Source organism: Prionailurus bengalensis, chromosome A1 (assembly GCF_016509475.1).
Source record: "Prionailurus bengalensis isolate Pbe53 chromosome A1, Fcat_Pben_1.1_paternal_pri, whole genome shotgun sequence".
Taxonomy (NCBI): Eukaryota; Metazoa; Chordata; class Mammalia; order Carnivora; family Felidae; genus Prionailurus; species Prionailurus bengalensis.
Window position 1 is genome coordinate 144240010 of NC_057343.1, and position 26667 is coordinate 144266676.

Below are 26667 nucleotides of genomic sequence, written 5' to 3' on the forward strand. Positions count from 1 at the left end.
AAACTTTTATTACTTATCTAACTGTATTCAGTAATTAATACCAACTTTTTCTTTTTTTTTTTAAAGTTTATTTTTTGAGAGAGAAGGAAAGAGCCCGTTTGTGTGCACATGCATGTGTGCACGAGTGTGAGAGGAACAGAGAGAGAGAGAAAATCTCAAGCAGGATGACCCCTTGTGTGGGGCTCAGTCTTAAGAACTGTGAGATCATGCCCAGAGCCAAAACCAAGAGTTGGAAACTTACCTGACTGAGCCACCCAGCTGTCCCAGTACTGTATTGTAAGATTATGGCAGTCTTTGTGTCTGAGGGGAGAGAGCCTGAGAGAGCTTGAGAAATTGTCTGTTTTGTTGAAATGTTTATGAACTAATAACTAATGTTTTCTGTACCATACTTAATTTTATTTCCCTTGCCTTGATAGCTCATTACTGACTTGTGCTTGTTGTTTCAAATAGCAATTATGTTTAGTCAAAAGCCTGTCACCATTTTCATATATTATAGTATGTGGTCAGGTCTTGGTAATCCCAGCTGATAGTTTTTTTTTGCTTTCTTTTACCTGGGGACCCAGTGAACAGGGGCAGATATAGAAGCTGCTGAGGATGACATTAGGCTTTATTTATTGACACACTTAAAATTTTTTCTGAATCCCAATCTATACTTGTCCTTGATAGCTTGTGTTGACCTAAGACAGTGATAACTTGTAATTTGTTTGAGCCTGACTTTGAGGATGGGTTATAGTATTTTTTTAGGAAAAATGAACATTTATATTTGGAAGAAACAATAATATTTTAAACTGTATGTATATAAATCTTTTTACAGTTTTGAACATATATAACATTTACTTATAGAAAAAAATAGATATCTTTTACTATTATTATTACTTTGAAGTTAAAGCAGTAGATCTTGGCAGGCAGCCTAAACAGGTAGTATTGTAGAGATTTAAATAACTTTAAGAATAGGGGGGCCTGGGTGGCTCAGTTTGTTAAGCTGCCGACTTAAGCCTAGGTCATGATCTCGCTGTTCCCGAGTTACAGCCCCGCGTTGGGCTCTGTGCTGACAGCTCAGATCTTGGATCCTGTTTCAGATTCCCTGCCCTCTCTGTGTCCCTACCCCTCTCACGCTCTCACTCAAAAATAAATAAACATTAAAAAAAATTTAAATAACTTTAAAGAATCTATTTTACGGATACTTTATCATAATTATTTTTTTAAACTAACGATAAGGAAACAAAAGCAATTATTATATTTTTGAAGTTTATTTGTTTTGAGAGAGAGAGAGAGAGAGACTGAGAGAGAGACAGACAGTGTGAGTGGGGGGAGTGGCAGCGATAGAGGGAGAGAGAGAATCCTAAGCAGGCTCCACACTGCCTGCACAAAGCCCGATGTGGAGCTTGAACTCATAAAACCACGAGATCATGACCTGAGCCGAGACCAAGAGTCAGACTCTTAACTCACTGAGCCACCCAGGTGCCTGAGTGAAGCAAAAGCAATTAAAGAAAGTTCCTGAAGTGCCATTATTCATAGTCACCTTGGTGTTACATATATGATCTGAATATTTGATGCTTGATATTCATCAGCTGAGGAGAATTCATATCCTACCTCCCTCCCTGCTTCCTTGAATTATTGAACCGTCTTCTGAAATATTTCTCTAAATGTAAGTAGAAGTCTTACTTTAGCATATATGTGTATTAATTTTGAGTTTTGTCGCATTTTTACTCTATATTCTATACAGTGTTTGTTCTAAGATACAAAAACATAATTTGATAATGAGAATCCCTAAGTAAATAGATAGTAAGGAAAATTCTTTTGTATAGAAACCTATTAGATCTCCATTATAACAGTACTTGAAAGAGAAGAAATGTTTCCATGAGTGTAAAAAAGGGAAGGGAGCTAGTATATAGTATTATATTTTTCATATAATCGTAAATTTTTCATATGTGAATGTTTCTATATGAACACGATCATTCAGATGAAAGAATTTTTATATATAAAATTTCATTTGAGCATTGTTATAAAGAAATTTGTAACTTTTTGTTATCCAACAAATGTAATTATATTTAGGATAGTACCTGCTATCAGTTCTAGGCTGTGTTGATCTGCCTAACTGATTCTGTAGATCAGGGGATTGGCAAAACTTTTCTATAAGGGCCAAATAGTAAATATTTTAGACGTGTGGGCTGTGTGGGGCCTCTGTTAAATTTTTTTTCTTTCTTTTTGAAGCAATCCTTAAAAAATGTAAAAATTATTTTATGTTTTATGGCCTGTAAAACAGTTCAGAGACGGTTATTTGGCTTACAGGTTATAGTTTGCCAATCCTACAGATGAATGAAACTTAATCATTCAAGTGTCATTTAAAATTTTAGGGGCTCCGGGGTGCCTCAGTCGGTTAAGCATCCAACTTTGGCTCAGGTCGTGGACTCACATGAACTCGCGGTTTGTGACTTCGAACCCTGCATCGGGCCCCGTGCTGACAGCTTGGAGCTCGGAGCCTGGAGCCTGCCTCTCTCTCTCCCCTTCCCCTGCTCATGCTCTATCTCTCTCTGTCTCTCAAAAATAAATAAATGTTAAAAAAAAAAATTAAAAAATATTTATATTAACCACTTTACTGGAAACCTTTTTCAAATCTTTTATAAACTTGGATGCTTTTTATTATGGAAAATATCAAATATATACAAAAATAGAATATGGTATCACAGATCCTTATATCACCAAACTTTAAAAACTACCAACATACTGCCAGTTTTATTTCATCTATACCTCTCTCCCTCATTAGTTTGAGTCATTATATAATGACATTCACAAATATTTTCAATATTTTTTGTTATCTTTTTTATCCTTTTGCCAATGCCATACTATCTTGTAAGTCTTGAAGGCAGGTAATGCAAATTCTCCAACTTTTGTCTTCTTCTTTGTGTGTGTGTGTGTGTGTGTGTGTGTGTGTGTGTTCTTGTTTTTTTGCCTTTCAAATAAAATTTAAAGTTATTTTCTTAGTTTCTAGAAACAAGCCTGCTAGGTCTGGTCTTGTCTCTTTTCTCTCTTCCCTTTTCTTTCTTTCTTTCTTTCTTTCTTTCTTTCTTTCTTTCTTTCTTTCTTTCTTTCTTTCTTTCTTTCTTTCTTTCTATTTACTTTTGAGTGACAGAGAGAGAGTATGAGCAGGGGAAGGGCAGAGAGAAGGACACAGACTCTGAAGCAGGCTCCAGGGTCTGAGCTGTCAGCACAGAGCCTGATGCGAGGCTGGAACTCACTGGCTGGGAGATCATGACCTGAGCCAAAGTTGGACACTTAACCGACTGAGCCACCCAGTGCCCCCCCCCCTTTATTAATGTTTATTTACTTATTTTGAGAGAGAGAGAGACAGAGGGTGTCAACAGAGGAGGGACAGAGAGGAGAGAGTCACCCAAAGCAGGCTCCAGGCCCCGATGCAGGGCTTGAACCCACAAACCATGAGATCACGACCTGAGCTGAAGTCAGACACTCACCCAACTGAGCCACCTGGCCTCCCATCTTTTCTTTTCTTTTGATTGTACTGACTGTATAGATTAATTTCAGGAGAATTAACGTCTTACTAGTAGTTACTTGATCCATGGGCATGGTATAGCTCTCCATTTGTTTAGGCTTTTAATTTCTTACATCAATATTTGGTAATTTAAATGTACAAGTTTTATATATCTTTTGGTAAATATATTTCTAAATATTTCTTGTTTATTGCTGTTATTGATGTTTTTTAAATGCAGATTTCTGATTGTTTTTTGTTAGTACTGGTATATATACTAGTATAGTACTATACTAGTAACCTTAGAAACTTAAAACATGAGAAAAAATGCCTTGGCTTGATATATTATGTTAAAAATTCCATTAATCTTGTGGACATGTCTTTGTGGTGTGCTTTATTATCTGTAGGAGTGTTACTCTCTTCTGTTTTCTTATTAAAACTTTGTATGGGAATTGACCAGAATCCTCTTTAGGCATCATTTCTTCAAATTTTTTTTCTTGCCTCTCATTCGCACCTCCTCCCTTTCTGAGATTCTAGTTTTCTGTTAATTTGTATTTAACAAATACAAATACAACTGAGGGATCTTTTTCCTGTACCATTTTTATGAGGGTTGGGCAGGCTGGCTTTCCTGGGTTTATGGCTTTAGGACTTGTCTTCTGTTGTTATGTAGTATTTAAGAAATAATTTTCTGAGACCTTTTCTCTCCTTTTATATAGAGTAGGATTTTTTACCCTCTGCAATATTGGCATTTTTGAGTTAGATGACCTTTGCTGTGAGGGATCAACCTATTCAGGGTAAGATGTTTAGTGGCATTCTGGCCTCTATCTATTAGATACCAGTGATGAACCAATGGCACCTCTCTTCCCCCCAGTTATGGTAACTAAAAATGTTGCTAGGCATTGTCAAATGTCCCCGTGGAGTCAGAATCATTGTAATGCTACACTGTCTTTTCTTTGCCTCTAATGGCTCTTTACTGTTTATTTTAGATTTCTCCTCCTTCCAGTTTCTTGCTTTGTTTTAGAAAGGAGCTTTCACTTTTTTTTTTTTTTTTTGAGATTTCTGATATTTCTGTGATCCTCTTACATTTATCTGTGGACTCTTGCATATAGCCTGTGAAACTCTCCCCAGTTTTGATTGCTGTTCCACTCTGAATTGGATTCCTTAATTTGAGGAAGGGAGCAGGAAGTAGTACCTATGGGCAGTTTGATTTCTGGATGGTCTGGCTTTGGGACTGTCCAAAAATTTTTTTTCCTTTTTTTCTTCTTATTTCTGATACCATGTAGGTCTTGGTACTATTGGTATTTGGTCCCCTCTGCTCATATTTTGGGGTCCATGAGTAATACATAGTCATTGTATTGTATTTGTTCACCATGTTGTATTTTGATTTGGTTTGGTTTGATCTGTTTATTTAATTCTCCTAGTTGCTTTATCTTTTTGGAGGGAAGGTTATTAAAAAGTATTAAAATATTAATGTTAAGGATGTTAATATTATCAAAGTGATATTAAATTATGTCTCTTTCATTGCCAAGTTGCCCAGACTGCCTGTCTTCTTAAAACGTGTAATCTAAACATGATGAAAGGAAATGTTTTGTTTATTCACTCTTTTCTCAGTCTACTTAAAAATTTTTCTTTTATTTTAATTAAAAAACTTATTTCTAGTTGAAGGATAGCTGATATTATATTAATTTTAGGTGTACAACATAGTGATTTGACAATTGTATATATTAGGAAATGCTCACCACAATAAGTATAATTACTGTCACCATACACAATTATTGTAATACTACTGACAATATTTCCTGTGCTGTACCTTTCATTTCTGTAACTTGTGTATTTTGTAACTGAAAGTTTGTACCTCTTTTTTTTTATTAAATGTTGTATCTTAATGTTTATTTTTGAGAGAGAGAGAGAGCGTGTGTGTGTGTGTGTGTGTGAGCACGGGAAGGGCAGAGAGAGAGGGAGCCACACAATCCAAAGTAGGCTCCAGGTTCTGAGCTGTCAGCACAGAGCCTGATGCAGGGCTGAAACCCACAAACCGTGAGATTATGACCTGAGCTGAAGTTGGACGCTTAACCGATTGAGCCACCCAGGCACCCCTGAAACTTTGTACCTCTTAATCCCCTTCACTTATTTTGCCTATTCCCTCACCTTCTCCTGACAACTACCATTTTGTTCTCTGTATATTTGAATCTATTTCCTTTTTTTGTTTTGTTCATTTTAAGAAAACATTTTAAATGATGGGTGGACTTGTGCCTGGACTCTGAGGAAGGCCTAGAGAAGGAGAGGCTGAAAATGCAAGAGAAAGATGAAAAACAGATGGAAATATTTGTGCTCTGGAGTGACCAGAAGGCTTGGATACCAAAGTATTGGTAGAGGGATGAACTTTGAATAGGGGAAGAGAACAGTTTGTCTGACAGAAGAGGGAAGGAGATGAGATTTTATTTTATTTAGATATGTTAGTTTGCAAAAGGTTGCAGTTAGGAAACTGAGGAATGTCACATCTGGTATTTTCAATTTGCGTAGTAAACTTTTATGTAAAGTTATTTGCTAAAGAAAATGAAGTAAGTATAGGGGGTTTGAGGAAAGTAGTAAAGATTTAAAATGGTGATGGTGTAAAATGAGAACAAAATCTAACCAGAGGCATGGGTGTCTTAGTGACGGTAAGGACCAACCCTGGGCTAGACCTTAAAATATAAATTTGAAAGATGCCAATTTTGTGATGTAAATATTTTTTTCAGCTTCATGTTAGCAACTGAGATGTAAGAGCTTAGAAGGTGGTTGTTTGTTTAGACCTAAGATTAGCATTTTGCAGGACAGGAGTCAGAGCTTCACACGGGAATAATGTTAAGGCATGATAAAAGAGTGGTTCAAGGGATGCACTCTGGGGTATAGACTGGGTAGGGAAGGAAATCACACCATTCAGGTGTTGATGAGCTCGGAGAAAAGAAAGGATTCAGTGGAATCCAGGTCTATTAAATTTCAGAGCTAGAGAAATTCTGTTTTATTGTAAAGACCATGTTATGGCTGTGGGATTGTAAAGCTGGGAAAAAATGTTGAAGAAAGTTCAGAAATGGTGGGAGTATGTTGTGATACGTAGCGCATTGTAGATGAGGAAATTACCTGTGATGATGGCAAGAGTTGGGTTGAAGGGGGAAGTGTGAATCAAATAGGTAGATAAACAAGAAGATCTAACTGTAGATGGCAACAAAAAGACAGGGTTCAGGCCAGTATTGTAAGAATGGGGAATAAGGGTAGTTTGCATGAAAAAAGACAACCAGGGGCTTCTAAAGTTTGTTAGTGTTTGTTATTGGTGGTATAAATATCAGGGGTTGGGCAAAACTTGTTTTTTAAAGGGACAGACAGTAAATGTCTTATACTTTGCCACTCACATGTTTCTGTTGCGTATTTTTATTTATCTGTTTGTTTATATAACCCTTTAAAAATGTAAAAACCATTCTTTGCTCATGTGCCTTCCCAAAACAGGCCGCAACCAAAGATTATAGTTTGCTGTCCCGTGGATTATATTCTTTAAGAATTATCTGTGACCAGTTGTACTTTTTTGTGATTAACCAATGATACTTTACTTGGGAAAAGTTTGTAACTATTTTATTTACTAAGTAACTATCATTACTTGAGTGACAGTAGTTTTGGAAAGTGTAAGGAGATCATATGTATTCATTTTAAAGATACCGTTGGTAGTGTTGTTTTACACTTCTTAGTATGGTAATTACGTTTACGTTTCTGAACAAAATTTTTACTTTTTGTTGTGGTGGATTCAAGTTGAGTCAGCAGATACTGGAGTTATTTGAAGCATGTCAGCAGCAAGTAAGTGATTTAAAGAAGAAAGAACTGTGTCGAACACAGCTGCAGAGAGAAATTCAGCTCTTATTTCCACGTATGTTTTCCTATTTTGCATGCCCTTTACATATATATGTTCCTATTTAAAATTTTAAATAATACTTTATAATCTGTTCTATTTCTCTAGAAAGCAGACTTTTTTTGGTTGGGTCCTCTTTAAATGGATTTGGTACTCGGAGCAGTGATGGTGATTTATGCCTAGTTGTTAAAGAGGAACCAGTAAGTAATGAAACATTTATTTCAAGTGTTAAATTTCATATAAAAATCATTGAAGAAAATAACTTGTTTTAATTGGTTCTTTGGATTTGCTGTTCATAGTAATTCAGGAAAACCCAGGAAATGCTTCTTTCTCTTTTAAGGCATATGCACACGCACACATAAGCATAACGGGGATTTTAGCATTAATTTATTTTTAAGTTGTTAAAGTGAGATGGCTTCACTGTGTTTTTAAAGAGCTCTACCTCTGTTTGCTTGGATTGGATATGTTGCCAAGATGCAACAGACATGAAGAGACTGTGTCAGTATTATCTTGATATAGTAAAACCTTGGATTGTGAGTAACTTGTTCTGCGAGTGTTCTGCAAGATGAACAAACATTTATTTAAAAAAAATTTTTTTTAATGTTTATTTATTTTTGAGATAGAGACACAGCATGAGTGGATGAGGGTAGAGAGAGAGAGGGAGACGCAGAATCCAAAGTGGGCTCCAGACTCTGAGCTGTCAGTACAGAGCCCGACGCGAGGCTCAAACTCACGAGCTGTGAGATCATGACCTGAGCCAAAGTTGGACACTTAACTGACCGAGCCACCCAGGTGCCCTGATGAACAAACATTTCTAATAAATTTTAACTTGATTAACTAGTGAGGTCTTGCAATACTTGTAGTATGTGACACCAAATGTCACGTGATCACAAATGAGCCAATGGTTCTTGAAATTCGCTTTGACATACAAGTGCTTTGGATTACAAGCATGTTTTTAGAATGAATTATGTTTGCAAACCAGAGTTTTACCGTACTTCCTTTCCATTTAAATTATCAATGATTCTTCTTTTAATCTTTTCTCCCCCCTTGAAAATGCTACAGGGTTTGGAGTTCTTATTTTGTGAATACAAAAAGGGATTTCACTGACATTTAAAATATTTTTTAAATATTTTGGCTTGTTTCTTTTTATTTTTGTTTAGTAACCAAATTTGTTATTTAGTATTATGTTTGTTTGAGTTTCCTGTTAACTGATACTCTTGTGTGTCCTTAATACAACAGTAATCGGTGTTCCCTAAGCTGACTTGAGGCAGTCTCTTTAATATGCTGAAGTCTCTTCTGAATTACCCAAGATTAATTTCAGTATAATTTTAATGTGCGTTATTATATTCTGCCTGTTTAAAAATACAAAAATACCTACTGAATGGTAATATATATTTTTATTTTATTATTTCGCTAATAAAATTGGCTTATAATTACTGCAAATCAGAAAGAGATTTATTCCAGGAAGGAAACTCTGACACTTTTCTATGCTTTGCAATCATATAAAGGAAAAAAAAAAAAAACCCTCAGAAATAATAAACATAGTGAAGAATACTAGAGTTTTAATTAAATCTCTCATGCAGTTAGACTCTTTTCAGCCATATCACACCAATCCTCCGTCTTGTTCATATGTTTGTGTTGTGTTGTCAGAACTTGTCCTTAAAGCAGCTCACAATGTAGATAGGGAAATAAAACATGTTACAGAAAGTTAAAATTCTGTTTGTTTTTCTAGGAGAGGATTACTTTATGTGCATTTTTACTAAAGTAAGAAAATGACATAAGAATTTTGATATTTTTTAAATTTTGCTTTAAGTTTATAATTAGGAATTGATTTAGGAATGTTGATGTGAAAGCATAAAAGTTGACATTTTCTACAACATAATTTAGTGCATATTGAAAAGTAACTTGAAAGAAAAGTATGCTTTTTCTCTTTGTTGAGAAACATTAAGAAAATAAAACATTGAATTTAGAAGATAGTGAAAAAACACTTTATTTTTAACTTTTCAGTGTTTTTTTCAGGTCAATCAGAAGACTGAAGCACGGCATATACTCACCTTAGTCCATAAACACTTCTGTACCAGACTTTGTAAGTCTCATATGCCTCAAGTTCATATGTCATCTGACATAACTATTTAATATGTCTTAATATGTCTCTTACTTTGTTTTCTGATAAGAATTGTTTATTTTCTGGTCAGGATAGGCATAATGTGGATCCTTTTTTCCCAAATGAATTTGTTTTTAACTTGATTAAAAAGAGAACAATTCTTTATTGAGATAATCCCACTACATGCACTAGGGAATTCAAATGTATATAAGCTTCATTTCTTTTTCTCAAAAGATTATAGGCTGTTAGGGAAGCTACAGCATTAAATGAATAGCTGTAGTGTATAGTGTCTGTGAAAAGCCAAGAGAGTGATACAGATAAAGTCTTATGGGTATTCATGTGAGGGAGTGAGAATTTCATCTGTTTCACAGTGACATGCAATTTATGACATCACATTTTAAAAATATCACTGAACATGAAGCCCAAGTGAATTATTCCAACAGAAAGCAAATTATTGACTTAGGCCACTGTATTATAAGATTTTATTCTTTGAATAACCTATCTAAGCAGATTTAATCCACATGTGTTAAGCCATCATAATTTATTTTAAACTTCCACAGAATATTGTAGATTGTTGAAGTCACACTCGCCACGTGATGTTGGAAAGAGATGTGTTCATTTATTCAGCCAGATAGTACTTATGTGTCAGGCTTTGAACTGGCAAATTCAAAGTCAAGTGACCTGTTACTGCCCATGAGCAAGTTATATCTGTTGTTGGGTAGAAATCAAGTGATTTATTTTAGTGGACTTAAGTTTTCACATCTGTAAAATAAAGGAGTAATTCATACCTTAAGTAGATTTTTAATAGCTATTATTAACGTCAAATACTAAAAATGGAGGGAACCTTAGAGATCATTTAATTCAAAGGTATTTTTGGTTGTTATTTTTCATAGTTAAGGAGAATGGTGATGAGTGGATTCAGTAATTTGCCTGAGGAGTGTAGTTTGTTTTTTGGTGTCACAACCTGTACCTGGAACTTGAAACTTTTAACTCTTATTTTTCATTAAGCCTCATTGAATTCCTGCCTACAAATTCTGTTTGAAGCTTGACATATTTTATGATTTTGGTGGTAAAAGCATTATAATGGGAAAATTTTTTAAGTCTGGTATTATGTTTTTCTTTATAACATTAGGAAACTGCTCCTTTGGGAAGAGTTGGCAGTTTCTTTTTTACATATTTCTGTATTTTCCTAATTTTCTATAATGAACATGTATTATTTTCAAAAAATATTTTTGTGCTTAATGGAGTAAAAAATATGTATACATGTATTCTTCCTCTTAGGGATCATATTTATTTAAATGTATCACTATCCCATGTATCATGTTGGAGGCATTTCCACATTTGAGACTCTTTGTAAATATGATATTTATGGCTGCTATAAGATTCTGCCTTATGCTATAACAGAAATGAGCTATGCTCCTGCCAGCCTAGATATTTTTCCTGCTTATAATGCTCTGATGAATTTCTTTATAATTATTACTAGATATTAGACCACATTTCTGAATTTTAATATAAAGCCCTTTAAATGGTATTGGAATTTTCAGTCTTAGAAGAATTTGATAATGTCCTTTCTTTGCATCTTAAAAGACTGTGTTTTCATAAACTGTTTTAGCTTAGTAAGAAACCACTTTTTAAAAATATACATTGGAACACTATGAATTTGAGAAATATTTACAGATATTCATATTTTGTCCTTCAGCTGGCTACATAGAGAGACCTCAGTTGATTCGAGCAAAAGTGCCAATTGTGAAGTTCAGGGATAAAGTCAGGTAAGTAATTATTGAATTTTCCTTTTTCAGTTATTTTAGATCATTTTTACATATTCTTTTGATGTAGATAGTTAAGTGTATGCTACAGCATAATAGCTTATCTTCATCAGTTTTTAAAACTTCCTTGATTTGTCTTGGAGATGATTTTTTAGAATAGTCTGAGCAATTCTTTATGCTTAACTGTGCTTAGTTATTTTGCTTGGTATTTCGAGTGTTTAAAACTATCCATTTTAAAGAATATGTATATTTACATTTCACATTTTTAAATTATCTCTTGCCTTTTGGAAATGTAATATACTCTTTAGAACATATCTTAATTGATGAGATTTGATGTATGTTTATATCAAGGGAGTTGTTATAATTATATCTATCTGTACACTCTACCAGCCTGGGTTCTGAATTTCTTATGGGCATTGGGATTGGAATCTTTTATACAATATCTGAATATAAAATGTAAATAGGTGTTGACTGTTACATTGGTTAAAAAAAATTTGTTGTTCCCTAAAAATAGATAAGATTGTGATAAATTAGGTTTTCTCGCCCAGTTTTATAAAATACTGAAATGGTTTACATAAATGTAAGTGTAAAGTGTAAATATATATACATAAGTGATCCTCATTATTCATAGATTCTTTATTTATGAATTTGCCTACTGATGATTTTTATTTTGTAACCCCCCAAATTAATATTTCTAGCACTTTCATAGTCATTTGTAGACATTTGCAAAGTGGAGAAAATTCTGAATCACTAACTGAGATTAAATAATGTGACATTCTGCCTTCCTGTTTCTTCTCTTATGTATAAACAATTATTCTTTGCAGAGTCCATTTCCATGTTTTTTGTATTTTGTTGCTTTATATAGGTGACTTTGCTCTTTTAAATGGCCCCCAAGCATAGTGCTGAGTTACTATGTATTGTTTCTGTGTACAAAGCTGTGATGTGCCTCATGGAGAAAAAACTTGTATTTGATATGCTTTGTTCATGCATGAGTTACAGTGTGCTTGGCCATGAGTTCATTATCAGTGAATGGGGTGTCCTTAAATGGAAACACATAAAACAAAGTTATGTAGGGGCGCCTGGGTGGCTCAGTCGGTTAAGTGTCTGAGTTCAGCTCAGGCCATGATCTCGTGGTTTGTGAATTTGAGTCCTGCCTTGGGCTCTGTGCTGACAGCTCAGAGCCTGGAGCCTGCTTCGGATTCTGTGTGTGTCTCTCTCTCTCTGTCCCTCCCCAGCTCGTGCTCTCTCTCTCTGTCAAAAATAAATAAACATTAAAAAAATATTTAAAAAACAAACAAAACAAAGTTATGTATTAATCAGTTGATGAAAATGTTTTGACTGAAAGCTTGTGGGAACCTAACCCTTTGTTTCCACTGTTTTCATTGACTTTATAGAAAATAAATACTGCAAATGACTAGAATTGACTGAATATATATATTTTAAACAAATCCTTAGATATATGCCTGGTTCAAACCTTCTCCTCCATTCATTTAAATATCCGTCCAATCTATAAGTATTTGAATTTTTTTCAAATAACTAATGGTAGTTTTCTTTAAAAAAAAATTTTTTTTTTGATGTTTATTTATTTTTGAAGGAGAGAGAGACAGAGTGTGAGTCAGGGAGGGGCAGAGAGAGAGGGAGACACAGAATCTGAAGGAGGCTCCAGGGTCAGCTGTCAACACTGAGCCCGAAGACACGTGGCTCAAACTCAGAAACCGCGAGATCATGACTTCTGCTGAAGTCAGACACTTAACCGACTGAGCCACCTAGGCGCCCCAATGGTAGAGTTTTCTAAAACACTTTATGGGAGATAAACTAAACACAAATAAAATTATTAGCTTTTTGTAATTATTTTTTAAAATACATGGTTGTGGGGCCCCTGGGTGGCTCAGTCCATTAAGCATCTGACTCTTGATTTTAGCTCAGGATGATCTCACGGTTCATGAGTTTGAGCCCTGCATTGGGCTCTGTGCTAACAGTGAGAAGCCTGCTTTGGATTCTTTCCCTCTCCCTCTCTGTCCCTCCCCAACTCGTACTCCTACCCCCTCTCTCAAAACAAATAAATAAAAAAAAAAAGTAAAACCCACGGTTGTATTTTTTTTTTTTATGTTTAAATTTTAATTACAGTGTTTTTAACATACAGTTATATTACTTTCAGGTATACAATATAGTGATTCAACAATTCTGTACATTACTCAGTGCTCATTGTAATAATCCCCTTCACCTATTTAATCCCTTTCACCTTCTTTAATCCCCATCACCTATTTCAGTCATCCCCTTACCTATCTCCTCTCTGGTAACCATCTGTTTGTTCTCTATAGTTAAGAGTCTGTTTTTTGGTTTATCTCTCTTTTTTTTTTCTCTTTGTTTATTTATATATTTTTTAATTCCACATTAGTGAAATCATACGGTATTTGTCTTTCACTGACTTAATTCACTTAGCATTATACTCTAGCGCTATCCGTGTTGTTGCAAATGGTAAGATTTCATTCATTTTTATGGAAGAATAATATTCCACTTGTATGCGTGTGTGCATATGTTTATATATATCACATCTTTCTCCACTGATGGACATTTATTTGTGTATCTTTGTCTTTGATGGATATTTGGGCTGCTTCCATAACTTGCCTATTGTAAATAATGCTGCAGTTATCATAGAGGTGCATATTTCCTTTCAAATTAGTGTTTTTGTGTGATTTGGGTAAATATGCAGTAGTGCAATGACTGGATTATATGTTAATCCTATTTTTATTTTTTGAAGAATGTTTATACTGTTTTCCACAGTGACTGCACTAGTTTGCATTCCTACTAGCAGGACACAAGAGGTTTTTTTTTTTCCTCCACATCCTTGCCAACACTTATTATTTCTTGTTTTTTATTTTAGCCGTTCTGACTGGTGTGGTTTTGATTTGCATTTCCGTGAAGATGAGTGATACTGAGCATCTTTGTCTACACATGTAGAAAAATGTTGCTATGCCAAATTTCTGAGAAATTACTGCCTGTGCTCTCTTCTAGGATTTTTATGGTTTCAGGTCTCACGTTTAGGTCTTTAATCCATTTTGAGTTTATTTTTGTATATGGTGTAAGAAAGAGGTTCAGTTTCATTCTTTTGCATGTAGCTGTTCAGTTTTCCCACTACCATTTGTTGAAGAGACTGTCTTTATTTCGTTGCATATTCTTGCCTCTTTGGTTGAAGTTCAGTTGACCATATAATCCTGGGTTTGTTTCTGGGCACTCTGTCCTATTCCATTGATGTATGTGTGTATTTTGTGCCGGTACCATACTGTATTGGTAACTAGAGCTTCGTAGTGTAACTTGCAATCTGGAATTATGATACCTCCAGCTTTGTTTTTCTTTTTTGAGAATGTTTTGGGTATTTGAGGTCTTTTGTAGCTTTATACAGATTTTAGGATTATTTGTTCTAGTTCTGTGAAAAATGCTGTTGTTTTTGTTTTGTTTTGTTTTTTAGTTTATTTTGAGAGAGAGAGAGAGGGCCAGAGAGAGAGAGAGAGGGGGAGAGAATCCCAAGCAGCCTCCATGCTTCCAATGCAGAGCTTGACTCAGTTCCACAAACCGTGAGATCATGACCTGAGCTGAAATCAAGAGTTGGACAGTCAGCCGACTGAACCACCCAGGCACCCCACTGATTATACTTTGATAGGGATTTCATTAAATCTGTAGATAGATTGTTTTGGGTAGTGTGAACATTTTAAAAATATTTGTTCTTCTAGTCCATGAGCATGGAATGTCTTTACATTTGTCTGTGTTGTCTTCAATTTCTTTCATCATGTTTTATAGTTTTTAGAGTACAAGTTTTTGAACTCTTTGGTTAAGTTTATTCCTAAACATTTTTTCTTTTTGGTGCCGTTGTAAATGTGATTGCTTTTTAAATTTCTTCCTATTGCTTCATTATTAGTGAATAGAAATACAGTGGATTTCTGTATATTGGTTTTGTATCCTGCAACCTTACTGAATTCATTTATCAGTTCCAGTAGTTTTTTGATGGAGTCTTTAGGGTTTTCTCTATATAGTATCATGTCATCTACATAAAAATAATGAAAGTTTTACTTTTTCCTTACCAATTTGGATGCCTCTTATTCCTTTTTCTTGTCTGACTGGTGTAGCTTTGGCTTCCTATACTATGTTGAATAAAAGTGGTGAGAGTGGAGGCGCCTGGGTGGCTCAGTTGGTTAAGCGTTCGACTTTGGCTCAGGTCATGATCTTGTGGCTCGTGAGTTCAAGCCTCGTGTTGGGCTCTGTGCTGACACATCAGAGCCTGGAGTCTCCTTTGGATTCTGTGTCTCTCTCTCTCTCTGTCTCTCTCAATCTCAAAAATAAATAATAAAACATTAAAAAAAAAAAGGTGGTGAGAGTGGACATCCTTGTTTTGTTCCTGATCTTAGGGGGAAAGCTCTCAGTTTTTCACCTTTGAGTATGATATTAGCTGTGGATATTTCATATACGACCTTAATTACGGTGAGGTATGTTCACTCCAAACCTACTTCGTTGAGGGATTTATCATGCATGTTGTACTTTGTCAAATGCTTTTTCTACACTATTATTTTATTTTATTTTATTTTATTTTATTTTATTTTATTTTATTTTATTTTAGAGAGTGAGAGAGCACAAGGTGGGGAGAGGAGCAGAGGGAGGGAGAGGGGGAGAGAGAGGGAGTGGGAAGGGGAGAGGATTTTAAACAGGCTACAGGTTTAGCACAGAGCGCAGTGTGGGGCTTGATCCCATGATCCTGGGATCATGAACTGAACTGAAATCAAGAGTCGGATGCTCAGCTGAGTGACTAGGCACCCCCTTTTCTGCATCTATTGAAATGATCATATGGCTTTTATTCTTAATGTTACGGATGTGATATATCATGTTGATTGATACGCAAATATTGGACCCCACCCTTGCATCCCAGGAATAAATCTCGCTTGATTGTGGTGAATGATTTTTTTTTTAATGTATTACTGGATTCAGCTTGCTAATATTTTGTTGAGGATTTCTACATCTATGTTCATCAGAGATACTGGCCTATAGTTCTCTTTTTTGTAGTGTCTTTATCTGGTTTTACTATGAGGGTACAATGCAAGTCTCAGAATGAATTTGGAAGCCTTCCCTCTCTTCTATTTTTTGGAATAGTTTGAGAAAAATAGTTATTAACTCTTCTTTGAGTGTTTGGTAGAATTTGCCTGTGAAGCCTTCTGGTACTGGACTTTACTTGTTGGGAATTTTTTGATTACTGATTCAATTTCATTGCTTGTAATAGGTCTGTTCAAATTTTCTATTTCTTCTTGATTCAATTTTGGGAGGTTATATGTTTCTGGGAATTTATCCATTTCTTTTAGGTTTTCCAATTTGTTGGCATATAATTTTTCATAATATTCTCATACAATCCTTTGTGATATTTCTGTGGTGTTGGTTATTTCTCTTCTTTCATTTGGTGATTTTGTTTATTTGAATACTGTTTCTCCCTCTTTTTTTTCTTTCTTTGGATGACACTAGCTAACGGTTCATCACTTTTGTTGATCTTTTAAAAGAACCAGCTCCTGGTTTCACTGATCTGTTCTGTACTTTTTTAAGTTTTTATTTCGTTTATTACTGTTCTAATCTATATTATTTCCTTTCTTCTATTGGTTTTGGGTTTTGTTTGTTCTTCTTTTTGTAACTCTTTTATGTATAAAGTTAGGTTGTTTGAGATTTTTTCTTCTTGAGGTAGGTCCATGTTGCTCTAAACTTTGCCCTTGCAACCACTTTTGCTGCTTCCCAAAGATATTTGGTCATTGTGTTTTCATTTTCATTTGTCTCTGTATTTTTTTGATTTCCTCTTTGATTTCTTGGTTGATCCATTCATTGTTTTAGTGGCATGTTGTTTAACTTACATGTATTTGTGCTATTTCCAGATTTTTTCTTGTGGTTAATTTCTAGCTTCGTAGCATTATGGTCAGAAATGATGCATGGAATGACTTCCATCTTTTTAAATTTGTCGAGACTTGTTTTGTGGCCTACCGTGTGATCTCTTCTGGAGAATGTTCCATGTGTACTTGAAATGAATGTGTATTCTGGTATTTTAGGATAGAATGTTCTGAATATATCTGTTAAATCCATCTGGTCCAAATGTGTCAGTCAAAGCCACTGTTTCCTTGTTGATTTTCTATTTGAATGATCTGTCCATTGATGTAAATGGGGTGTTAAAGTCCTCTACTTTTATTGTATTAATATTGATTATTTCCTTTATGTTTGTTATTAACTGCTTTAAATATTTGGGTGCTCCTGTGTTGGGCGCATTTTTTTTTCCTATTTAAGATTATTATACAAACTTTTTTTCATTGTTAAATGTTCTTTATAAATACCATTTTATATTTCTTCTCTATACAGACCATTAAAAAAATGGCTTCTAATATCTAAAGATAACCAATGTTAACATTTTGGTGTAAAACTTTCAGTCCCTCTTCTATGCATGTGAATGCATAAGAGTTTTTAAAATTAAAATTGAGATTATACTTTTTTACCTGACCATGTATATCATGGATATTTGCTTATATCAGTGAATTTTTTCTGGCTTGATTTTTAATGGCTTTACAGTAGTTTTTCATTCAGTGAATATATTGTGATTAACTTAGTTATTCCCCTGTTAGAATAAGCATTTTGTACATTAAATTTTTTCCATATAAAGGATTAGTTTAATATTTCCAGAAGTAAAATCTGAAGCAAATACTGTGGATATTTTTAAAGCGCTGAATCATACTTTTGGAAAAGTTTTTAACTGCAAACTGGTTGTTGCCTGTTTCTTCCTCTCTGTTGAGGTATATAGAGGAAATGCACAGTGGTTTTAGTGTTAGCCTTGCACAGACGCAGTTAAAGAATGTAACTCTCTTGCTGCCATAAGTTTCCCAAAGGCAAATATATATATATCTTAAGTGTTGATACTACTATCCATTTTTGTCAATATGCATGGTTAATTGAAAGATTTTAAGATTTCCTTTCCCTAAAAAAGGAAATCTGCATTGGTAAATTTCAAACATTATAATTAAAAGTTTATAAAAAGGAATTTTGTTAAGTTTTTATATTAGGCAGTTTTTTCATAGAAAAACTCAGTGTGCAGAAGTTGTTGGACCTAATAGTATATTTACATTAATCCTTTCTTTTATTTTGAGTTTTGCCATTCTTTGTAGATCCCTTCATTATTGCCCAATTTTTTAAATTGTGAATTGCACCATATCTTTGCTTTCAAAGACGTATCCCTATTGTCCTTCCAGATTATCAGTAGCTCACTTTGGTATAATATAATTTATATGTTATTTATATCTTATCCTTTTTGGAGGGAATATAATGTATAGACTACTTTTATTTTTTTTCACCTGTTCTTTATTTGGCTTTTTATTCCTATTGTTTTAAAGCAAATAATGCTTTACTTCCAAATTAGTTGAGAATATATAACTCAGTGAAATAACTTGACCAGAAATGTTTTTGGTCATATAATTTTGTTTACCTGGAATGGATTGCAAAATTTTATAATTTGTTTTATTAAGGATAATTAAAGCCTTAGAAGTACATTATGGATCTTACAACTGTTATCCTGTTTAATATTTTTAATATACAGTAAATCATATTAAAATAATATACTGACTATATCTTTATTCTTATTGCTAAGTTAGTGCCTCATTTTAAAGTATTTGGTCTTTGGGATCATGCTATTTTTACATCATAGGGTAGATGAATATTAACTTAGTTATTAGGGAGTTAGTTTAATTTGTTCAAAAACACTTGAGGTAAAGTATTTTTCTCTGTTTTTAATAGTTGTGTGGAATTCGACTTGAATGTAAACAATATTGTTGGAATAAGAAACACATTCCTCCTCAGAACTTACGCATACCGTAAGTTTTTTGTTTATTTCCAAATAATTATAGCTTCTCTCTTTATCCTTTATTCCTTTTTAAATATGTTTATAATAAACACTGACATCTTTTTAATTATTTTAATGTGTAGTGTCTCATTTTATTATATGTATAATATGTTGTACACTAAAATTATATGCTACCAGAGTTACAGGTCAATAAAATGAATTTTAGTAATTGGTAATTTTTAAAAGGTGACTAAGATACCTTTTAAAAGTAAGACACATTTATGGTGAACACAGTGTTTAATACACAGGGAGAAATGCTTTTTCTTTTGGAGTTGGGAAATGATACAAACTTACAGAGAAACCGTAATATTTTCTTACCATTTTTAAGTTTTCATTTTACTTTCAGTTGAAAATCGAGTTCGTCCGTTAGTACTGGTGATTAAGAAGTGGGCAAGTCACCATGAGATAAATGATGCCAGTCGTGGTACTTTAAGCAGCTATAGTCTTGTGTTGATGGTTTTGCACTATTTACAAAGTAAGTATTATGGGTTTTTTCCCAATTTTTAAAATGGAAACACAGTTAAACTTCATTATGGTGTCTTTTCTGTTGACACTGTCTTCAAACAGTATTGTTTTAAAAAGTTCTTTCTAAGGCCCATATAGCCATATTTTTCTAATTTGTTGCTTTGAACAAATGTTTTAGACATGTTATTCCCCAGAAAACATTATAAGGAAGTTTCGCTGTGTTTTGTTTTGTTTTGTTTTTTTGACGGTTTTTCCGTATTACTCTTTTGTATTCAAAGAACTTTTACCGCTATAGTGGATCCATTATCTTGAGGCACATGCATGTTCAGAAGCCCTATAAAAATAAGCTCAAGCACCTATAAAAATAAGCTCAAGCTCATCATGTTTTTTATTTTTCACTTGAGACAGGAATTAAAGGATTTTTTTTTGGATAAAGAAGTTTTTATTCCTTGTGAGTTGGCATGGAGTTTGGGTGAAAGAAATAATAGAAGATAGGAAATAATCTAAGTTTTTAAGAATAGAGGAATGATTGAATTAATTATAATATTTTCAGCTGCTAAGAATATGTTTTTAGGATATTTAATGGTAAAAGAAAATATCCATGATATGGTATCATATACAACATGGGATCAATTTTATTTTAAAAATTGTATCTGTATTTGAGTTTGTGTATGTATTCATATGTATATAAATATTGAAAAGTTATGTGCCAGAAATATATCAGGGGTTATTTAGATTTTGTCAAATGTACTTTTTAAATTACAACTAAAACTAAAAAGTGAATAGACACTAGTTGTGATTTAGAAATGAGATTTGACTACAGTATTGAACATGTATGAACAGCTATAATATGTGCTCTTTCTCTCCATTTTTGTGGGTTACATTAGATACTTTACTTTGATTGCCTTCTTTAGAAAAATGGACTTTTATCACACATGTACTGAGGCAGTTTGGTAAGCAGGTTGAAAGTTCAGAAATTTTTTACCACTGTTCAAAAATCATGTTAAAATTCTGTTTACATTTTGTTAATCCTATTTTGTTTTTGACAAAGTCCTCTTCACTAAGATGATTTGTAATTAATGGCACTATCATCACTGTTTCTAGGTCTTTGTTAAAGTACATCCACTATGCACAGCTAAAGTATAACTGTATTGAGGTGCCTGGGTGGCTCAGCTGGTTGAGCCTGTGACTCTTGATTTCAGCTCAGGTCATGATCCCAGGGTCGTGGGATTGAGCCCCGGATCGGGCTCCGCACTAAGTGTGGAACCTGTTTAAGATTCTCTCCTCTCCTCCTCCTTCTCCTCCTCCTCCTTCTTCTTCTTCTTCTTCTTCTTCTTCTTCTTCTTCTCTCTCTCTCTCTCTCTCTCTCTCTGGAACCTGCTTAAGATTCTCTCCTCTCCTCTCTCTCTCTCTATCTCTCTCTGTCTCTCTCTCTGACTCTTACTCTCACTTGCTCTCTCTCCCTCTGCCCATCTTCCCCTCTCGCACTCTCTCTCTCTAAAATAATAATAAAAGTAAAAGCGTAACTGTTATTTGGCAAATTTTGGCTACTTCTCACTAGAAGAAATTAGATTGAAATAAGTAGCCGTGTTGAAATTAGATTGAAATAAATAGCTGCGTTTTTGGCAAACAGGAGTCTGCAAAGTGTATTGAGCAGTTCCAGTCATGCCACGGTGAACTAGTGTTTGTAATTTTGGCCAGTTTATTCCACCTTTCTGGCCTAATATTCTTATCTGTAACATGGATAATTGGATTGGATGGACTTTTAGGTTTCATTTAACTTCTTAAAGGCTTTTTTAATGTCTTTTCTGCCATGAGTACAGAAAGGAAATTTGTCTTCTGTATGTGGAAAGGTTGAAAAAGATTAAAATATTTCCTAGAATGAATTTCAATAGTTAGTAATTGACTACATATGCTTGAAAAAGTGACTGATGAAAGCGTGAAGGGAAAAAGCCGATGAGAAGAGATTTTAATGGCCATCTAAGATTAATAATAATAATTAATAAAAAGGCAAAAGTATTACCTGGTTAGAAATAATAATTTGAATGAATATTCATAGAATGTTTACCATGTTTTCAGGTACAAAACTGTTTCAGGCATTCTAAAATTGCTCTTGAATTTTTGGGACACCTGGGTGGCTCAGTTAGTTGAGTGTTTGACTTTTGATTTTGGCTCAGGTCATGATCCTGGGGTCATGGGATTGAGCTGCATGTCTAGCTGTGCGCTGAGAATGGAGCCTACTTGGGATTCTCTCTCCTCCCCTGTTCCTCTTCTTAGATTGCACGCGCTCTCTCAAAAACAAAATTGTCCTTGAATTTTCAAAATTGTTGTTTATTGTTGAAGATCTTTTTTTTAGTTGAATTTTTGATGAATCAGAATGGAATGTTTCCATGTTTAAATTTGTGGAGGCCTGACCAGAAAGCTCTCATCTGAAATGTAGGCAAAGTAAAATCTTACAGAGTAGCTGTTCTGAAGGTGTTATCTATTGATCAGATACTGTAATAGTAAGGTGTTTTGTTTGTTTGTTTGTTTTTTTTTTGCTTTTGAGAGAGAAATTTAAAAGATTGAAGTCCAAAATTTTGAAGTAAAAATAGTTGTTACAGCTAGATCCTTCCTGAATGTATGTTGCTTTTTTCTCCCCAAATGTTTAGTTTTGAGAGAACGAGTGAGCGAGTGAGAGGGGAAGGGGTAGAGAGAGAGGGGACAGAGGATGTGAAGCAGGCTCTGCACTGACAGCAGATAGCCCAATATGGGGCTTGAACTGATGAACTGTGAGATCACGACCTGAGCCGAAGTCAGATGCTTAACCAACTGAGCCACCCAGGTGCCCCTGAATATATGTTGCTTTGAGTAAAATAAACATTTGAAAAACTATTCAAGACTTTGATGTTACTATCAGGATAGTGTTAACTGCCACGGTACGCCAATTGCTCTGCAATGTGTTGACCTTAAAAAACAAAAGAGCTAGGTTTTTGTTTGTTTGTTTGTTTTTTTACCAGTACAGTGAGTTTATTCTGGAATAGAGGAATCGCAATTCAGAACAAGCAAACTGTAGTGAACCAACCATTGGCAAGTCCAGAGAATGGAGGTTGAGGGGCTTGCCTTTATCGAGGAAGGGGAGGAAGCTGGAAGGGGCTGTTTTGTTGAATTCTCATTGCCTGGGCTGTTGCTGAGCAAGCTACTAGAGTATGTAAAGGAAGCTTCTTCCTGTTGGGGAATGCAAAGTATACTTCTTATGGAGAATGGTGGCAGTGTGTGAGAGCACCCCTTTCAGGGCTTCCCGACTCCACTTTCTTTTATTTATTTTCACAAATGACTAGCTTTAAGGTTGTTAGACAAGGGATTTACTGAGTGATATCCTTGCTCCCCAAAACTTTCAAATTGCTTAGTTCTCAGGGTGCTTTGTCTATTGAAAGACCCTAACCAGGGGCGCCTGGGTGGCGCAGTCGGTTAAGCGTCCGACTTCAGCCAGGTCACGATCTCGCGGTGCGTGAGTTCGAGCCCTGCGTCAGGCTCTGGGCTGATGGCTCAGAGCCTGGAGCCTGTTTCCGATTCTGTGTCTCCCTCTCTCTCTGCCCCTCCCCCGTTCATGCTGTGTCTCTCTCTGTCCCAAAAATAAATAAACGTTGAAAAAAAAAAAAAAAAAAAAAAGAAAGACCCTAACCAGTGATTACTGTTTGTTTTTCTCTTCTAACATTCTGGTTATGATTCTAGAATGAAATAAAATTTTTTTTTCTAAATGTTTATAACCTTTCTTCACTGTTTTTTAAATTATAGTTTTAATTTACTAGGGGTATTCAGTGAGAAGGGAATTCAGGTTTTTAATTAAGTAAACTAATTTCTAGTAAGATTTACCAATTTGACTTCTATATTACAGCAAAATTGTTAGAAAGTCATTAAAAACTATTACATGAATATAAAGACGTTTAGAATTAAAGTAACTGGGGCTTGAGTTTATTTGTAGGATCTTCTAGAATTTTGAGCATTTGAATGCCTCTGGGAAAAAATATTTTTACTTCCTAAGAGTGATTCCAGTAAGTAATGAGTTTTTCCCCTCAGTCACACACTGTGAACATTCCAGCCTATCATGGAATTTTATTTTATTCTGATTTCAACTTGGGAATGGAGCATATACAGAAGAGATATTTAAATATTATGTGATAGAAGTTTATACATTTATAATCATAGTTGGAGATCACGTAAGTTGGTAATAATAGTTGATTATTTAGATATTAATGTATTCCAGAAGTCATATAAAAAGGTTTTTGCTAAACTGCAAATTAAAAATAATGATTGTTACTGAGCTTACTTAATTATATACAATGTATTTCTAATTCTTAAATACACAGTTTGTTTTATGGTATTATATTTGGTCTTTAATATTAAATCTTGAAAACACTTTACTTGTATCTTATACTCAAGATATTGTATTTTGCAGTTTTTTTTTATTGTGAATATTAAGTACTTTGCTTTCCATGTTATTTCCTTTATATTATGATGATGTGAAATGGCTGTTAATGCATTTAATGAGGTTGGATTTTGGTAAAGATATTGGAGAATGAAGAATGACAAAAAATAAAGTAACATATAAAGATAATGATTCCTTTGTATGAAATTTTAATTTTTTATGGCAAAGTGGCATATTTATATTTGTATTTCTAAACTTTATATTTTTGATTTATATTTCTAAACTTTGCTGAAGCCTCCTTTTTAAAAATTAGTGAAGTTGAAGATTTTTTTTTTTCAGTTTTTTTAATAGATCGATCTCCTGAAACTATCTCAGTTTTGGTATTACTGTTTATTAGAAGAAATTAAACATAAAGGGACAATTATGATATAGCTATTATTCTTTCATGATACAGTATCATTGGACTTTACTTAAAAATTTTTTTTGATAGCTACATCCATCTTAACAATGTTCATTCAATATATGTAGAACAATCCTTGTCTTGCTTATTTTGTGTGTGTGTCTGATGTTGGACCAAATGATGTGTGTCCATTGATGACTTGTTTTTCTAAAAATGCAAGGAACATTTGTTTACCTAGAAATATACATAGTTTATTAACCTGAAGTTATCAACTTAGATATATTTTTGAATTTAAATTTCTAGGGATCAGAGTTAATTCACAAAATATATGGAAACTGTTGAATTCTAGCAGAAACCCTTATAGTCTCATACCTGGGGTGTAGCTGACAAATTATTGCTTTGTGAAATGAATTATGTGAATCACAGAAGCTTTAAACTTTTTTTTTTATAGCCCTACCTGAACCCATCCTTCCATCCATCCAAAAAATTTACCCAGTAAGTGTTTCTTATAAATTATTCTAATACATATTATGACAAATATATGTGGAACTATTATATGCAGTATTAATGTGAATGTAAAAGGTGTGATAGTTACCTTCTAAGTATATAATAACATTTTCTATATAGGCTGAGGCATTGACCACTAGCACATTAAAAATATTCCGTATACTTTTTCAGAAGACTGTCATATTTTATTTGGTTATTGGCAGTGTGGTCATTTTTCTTAATGGTGGAATTATTTGCATGATGCTCATGATTATCACTAAAAGGAATTAAATATATTCAATTGGTCAAGGCCTATTTAGACTCATTCCAGTTTTCTTCGTGCTATTTTAAATAGTTTTATAGTATTTCTTTACTCAGAAGTCTTTTAGCCCAATCTACGTATACTTTGAAAGCAGGGGAAAAATTAAGTTGAACAATTGGATAATCATTGTATCTTTCACTTGATTTTACCAACTAATACACCAAAAGGAGTAACACTGATACTTACACTCCTTGAGTGCATAATATTAAGAATCCTTCTGAAGTTAATTGGAAACATGAAAGTGGTGAAGGGTGCCTACTAGAAAAAGTTTGGTATATACTCAGTTTGAATTTAGAGAAACCTAGGTAATGTACATAACTCACAATCTATATACTTTTGTTTCTTTTCCAGTTTTTTGTGTTCCTTTTTTCCAGAATTCTGTTTCCTTGTTTTATAGTCCTACCATTTCTGTTTTCCTCCATAATCATCCTTATTCCTGGTTGTATTTGGAAATAATATTTAAACTATCTGTTTAGAATGTTTAATCAGCCTTCTGAAACCATGTAATTTTTACCTGTTTAGTTTTATGAAGTTACAAAAAGCTGTTTTCTAAAATTACTAAATAGGCAAATTGAAAAAGATCTAGCTTGAGTGATCACTTTTCAAAGGACTTGCTTATTTTATATGTATCATAGAAAATATAAGTCCTTGATATGGAATCTAAATTAAATATAACTTAACCTTTGATAGTTAAGAACTGATGTTTTTGAACATGTTATTATCGTAATGCACACATGCAAGGTGCTGGATAATGAAAGGTTCACTGTTATCGAGATTGCTGTGGTGAGGACTTCCCAGGTTGTGGTGGATCATCTGGTAAAGACACCGTTATAAGAATCGTTTGGAATCTGGGTATCTTATCTTCCTCATTTTGAAAACTAATTTCTGGTATTATAAAGAGCTACTATAATGTGTTTCAATTATTGCTAGGGATCACTATGCTTTCATAAACATTGTGAAAATGAAAGCATCAGAAAGTATAGAAATAAAAGTAACTTGAACTTTTGGGTCTTATCCTTGAATGGTTTTCTCCCTCCATAAAATATTGATTATTTAGCTTATGCTGAAAGGTCAGAAATAATGACTGGGTGTTTACTGTTTCATTTTATTGTCCTAGCTTTATTGTTAAGACCTAGGTTTCCGTGTAGAAAGAGCTGTGTATATTTTTCAGCATACAAAGCATCTAATAGTTAAAACTTATCCTTTAGGGGCGCCTGGGTGGCGCAGTCGGTTAAGCGTCCGACTTCAGCCAGGTCACGATCTCGCGGTCCGTGAGTTCGAGCCCCGCGTCAGGCTCTGGGCTGATGGCTCAGAGCCTGGAGCCAGCTTCCGATTCTGTGTCTCCCTCTCTCTCTGCCCCTCCCCCGTTCATGCTCTGTCTCTCTCTGTCCCCAAAATAAATAAATGTTGAAAAAAAATTTTTTTAAACTTATCCTTTAAAGAGTCTCT

The 26667-nt window shown here is 34.1% G+C and overlaps 1 protein-coding gene across 6 annotated transcripts in view; it reads left to right on the forward strand.

Annotated features, from left to right (window-relative positions):
* TENT2 (terminal nucleotidyltransferase 2) overlaps positions 1-26667 on the forward strand; it is a 71916-nt gene that overhangs the window by 19274 nt on the left and 25975 nt on the right. For 3 of the 6 annotated variants that reach the window (XM_043592874.1, XM_043592883.1, XM_043592890.1), the window contains 7 exons: positions 7268-7382; positions 7473-7564; positions 9384-9450; positions 11168-11237; positions 19032-19108; positions 19484-19612; positions 24862-24905. In XM_043592874.1, coding sequence (XP_043448809.1) covers positions 7268-7382; positions 7473-7564; positions 9384-9450; positions 11168-11237; positions 19032-19108; positions 19484-19612; positions 24862-24905 — 594 coding nt within the window. Of the gene's footprint in view, positions 1-7267; positions 7383-7472; positions 7565-9371; positions 9451-11167; positions 11238-19031; positions 19109-19483; positions 19613-24861; positions 24906-26667 lie in introns of all 6 variants that reach the window. The other 3 variants (XM_043592851.1, XM_043592858.1, XM_043592865.1) reach the window with 1 other exon arrangement.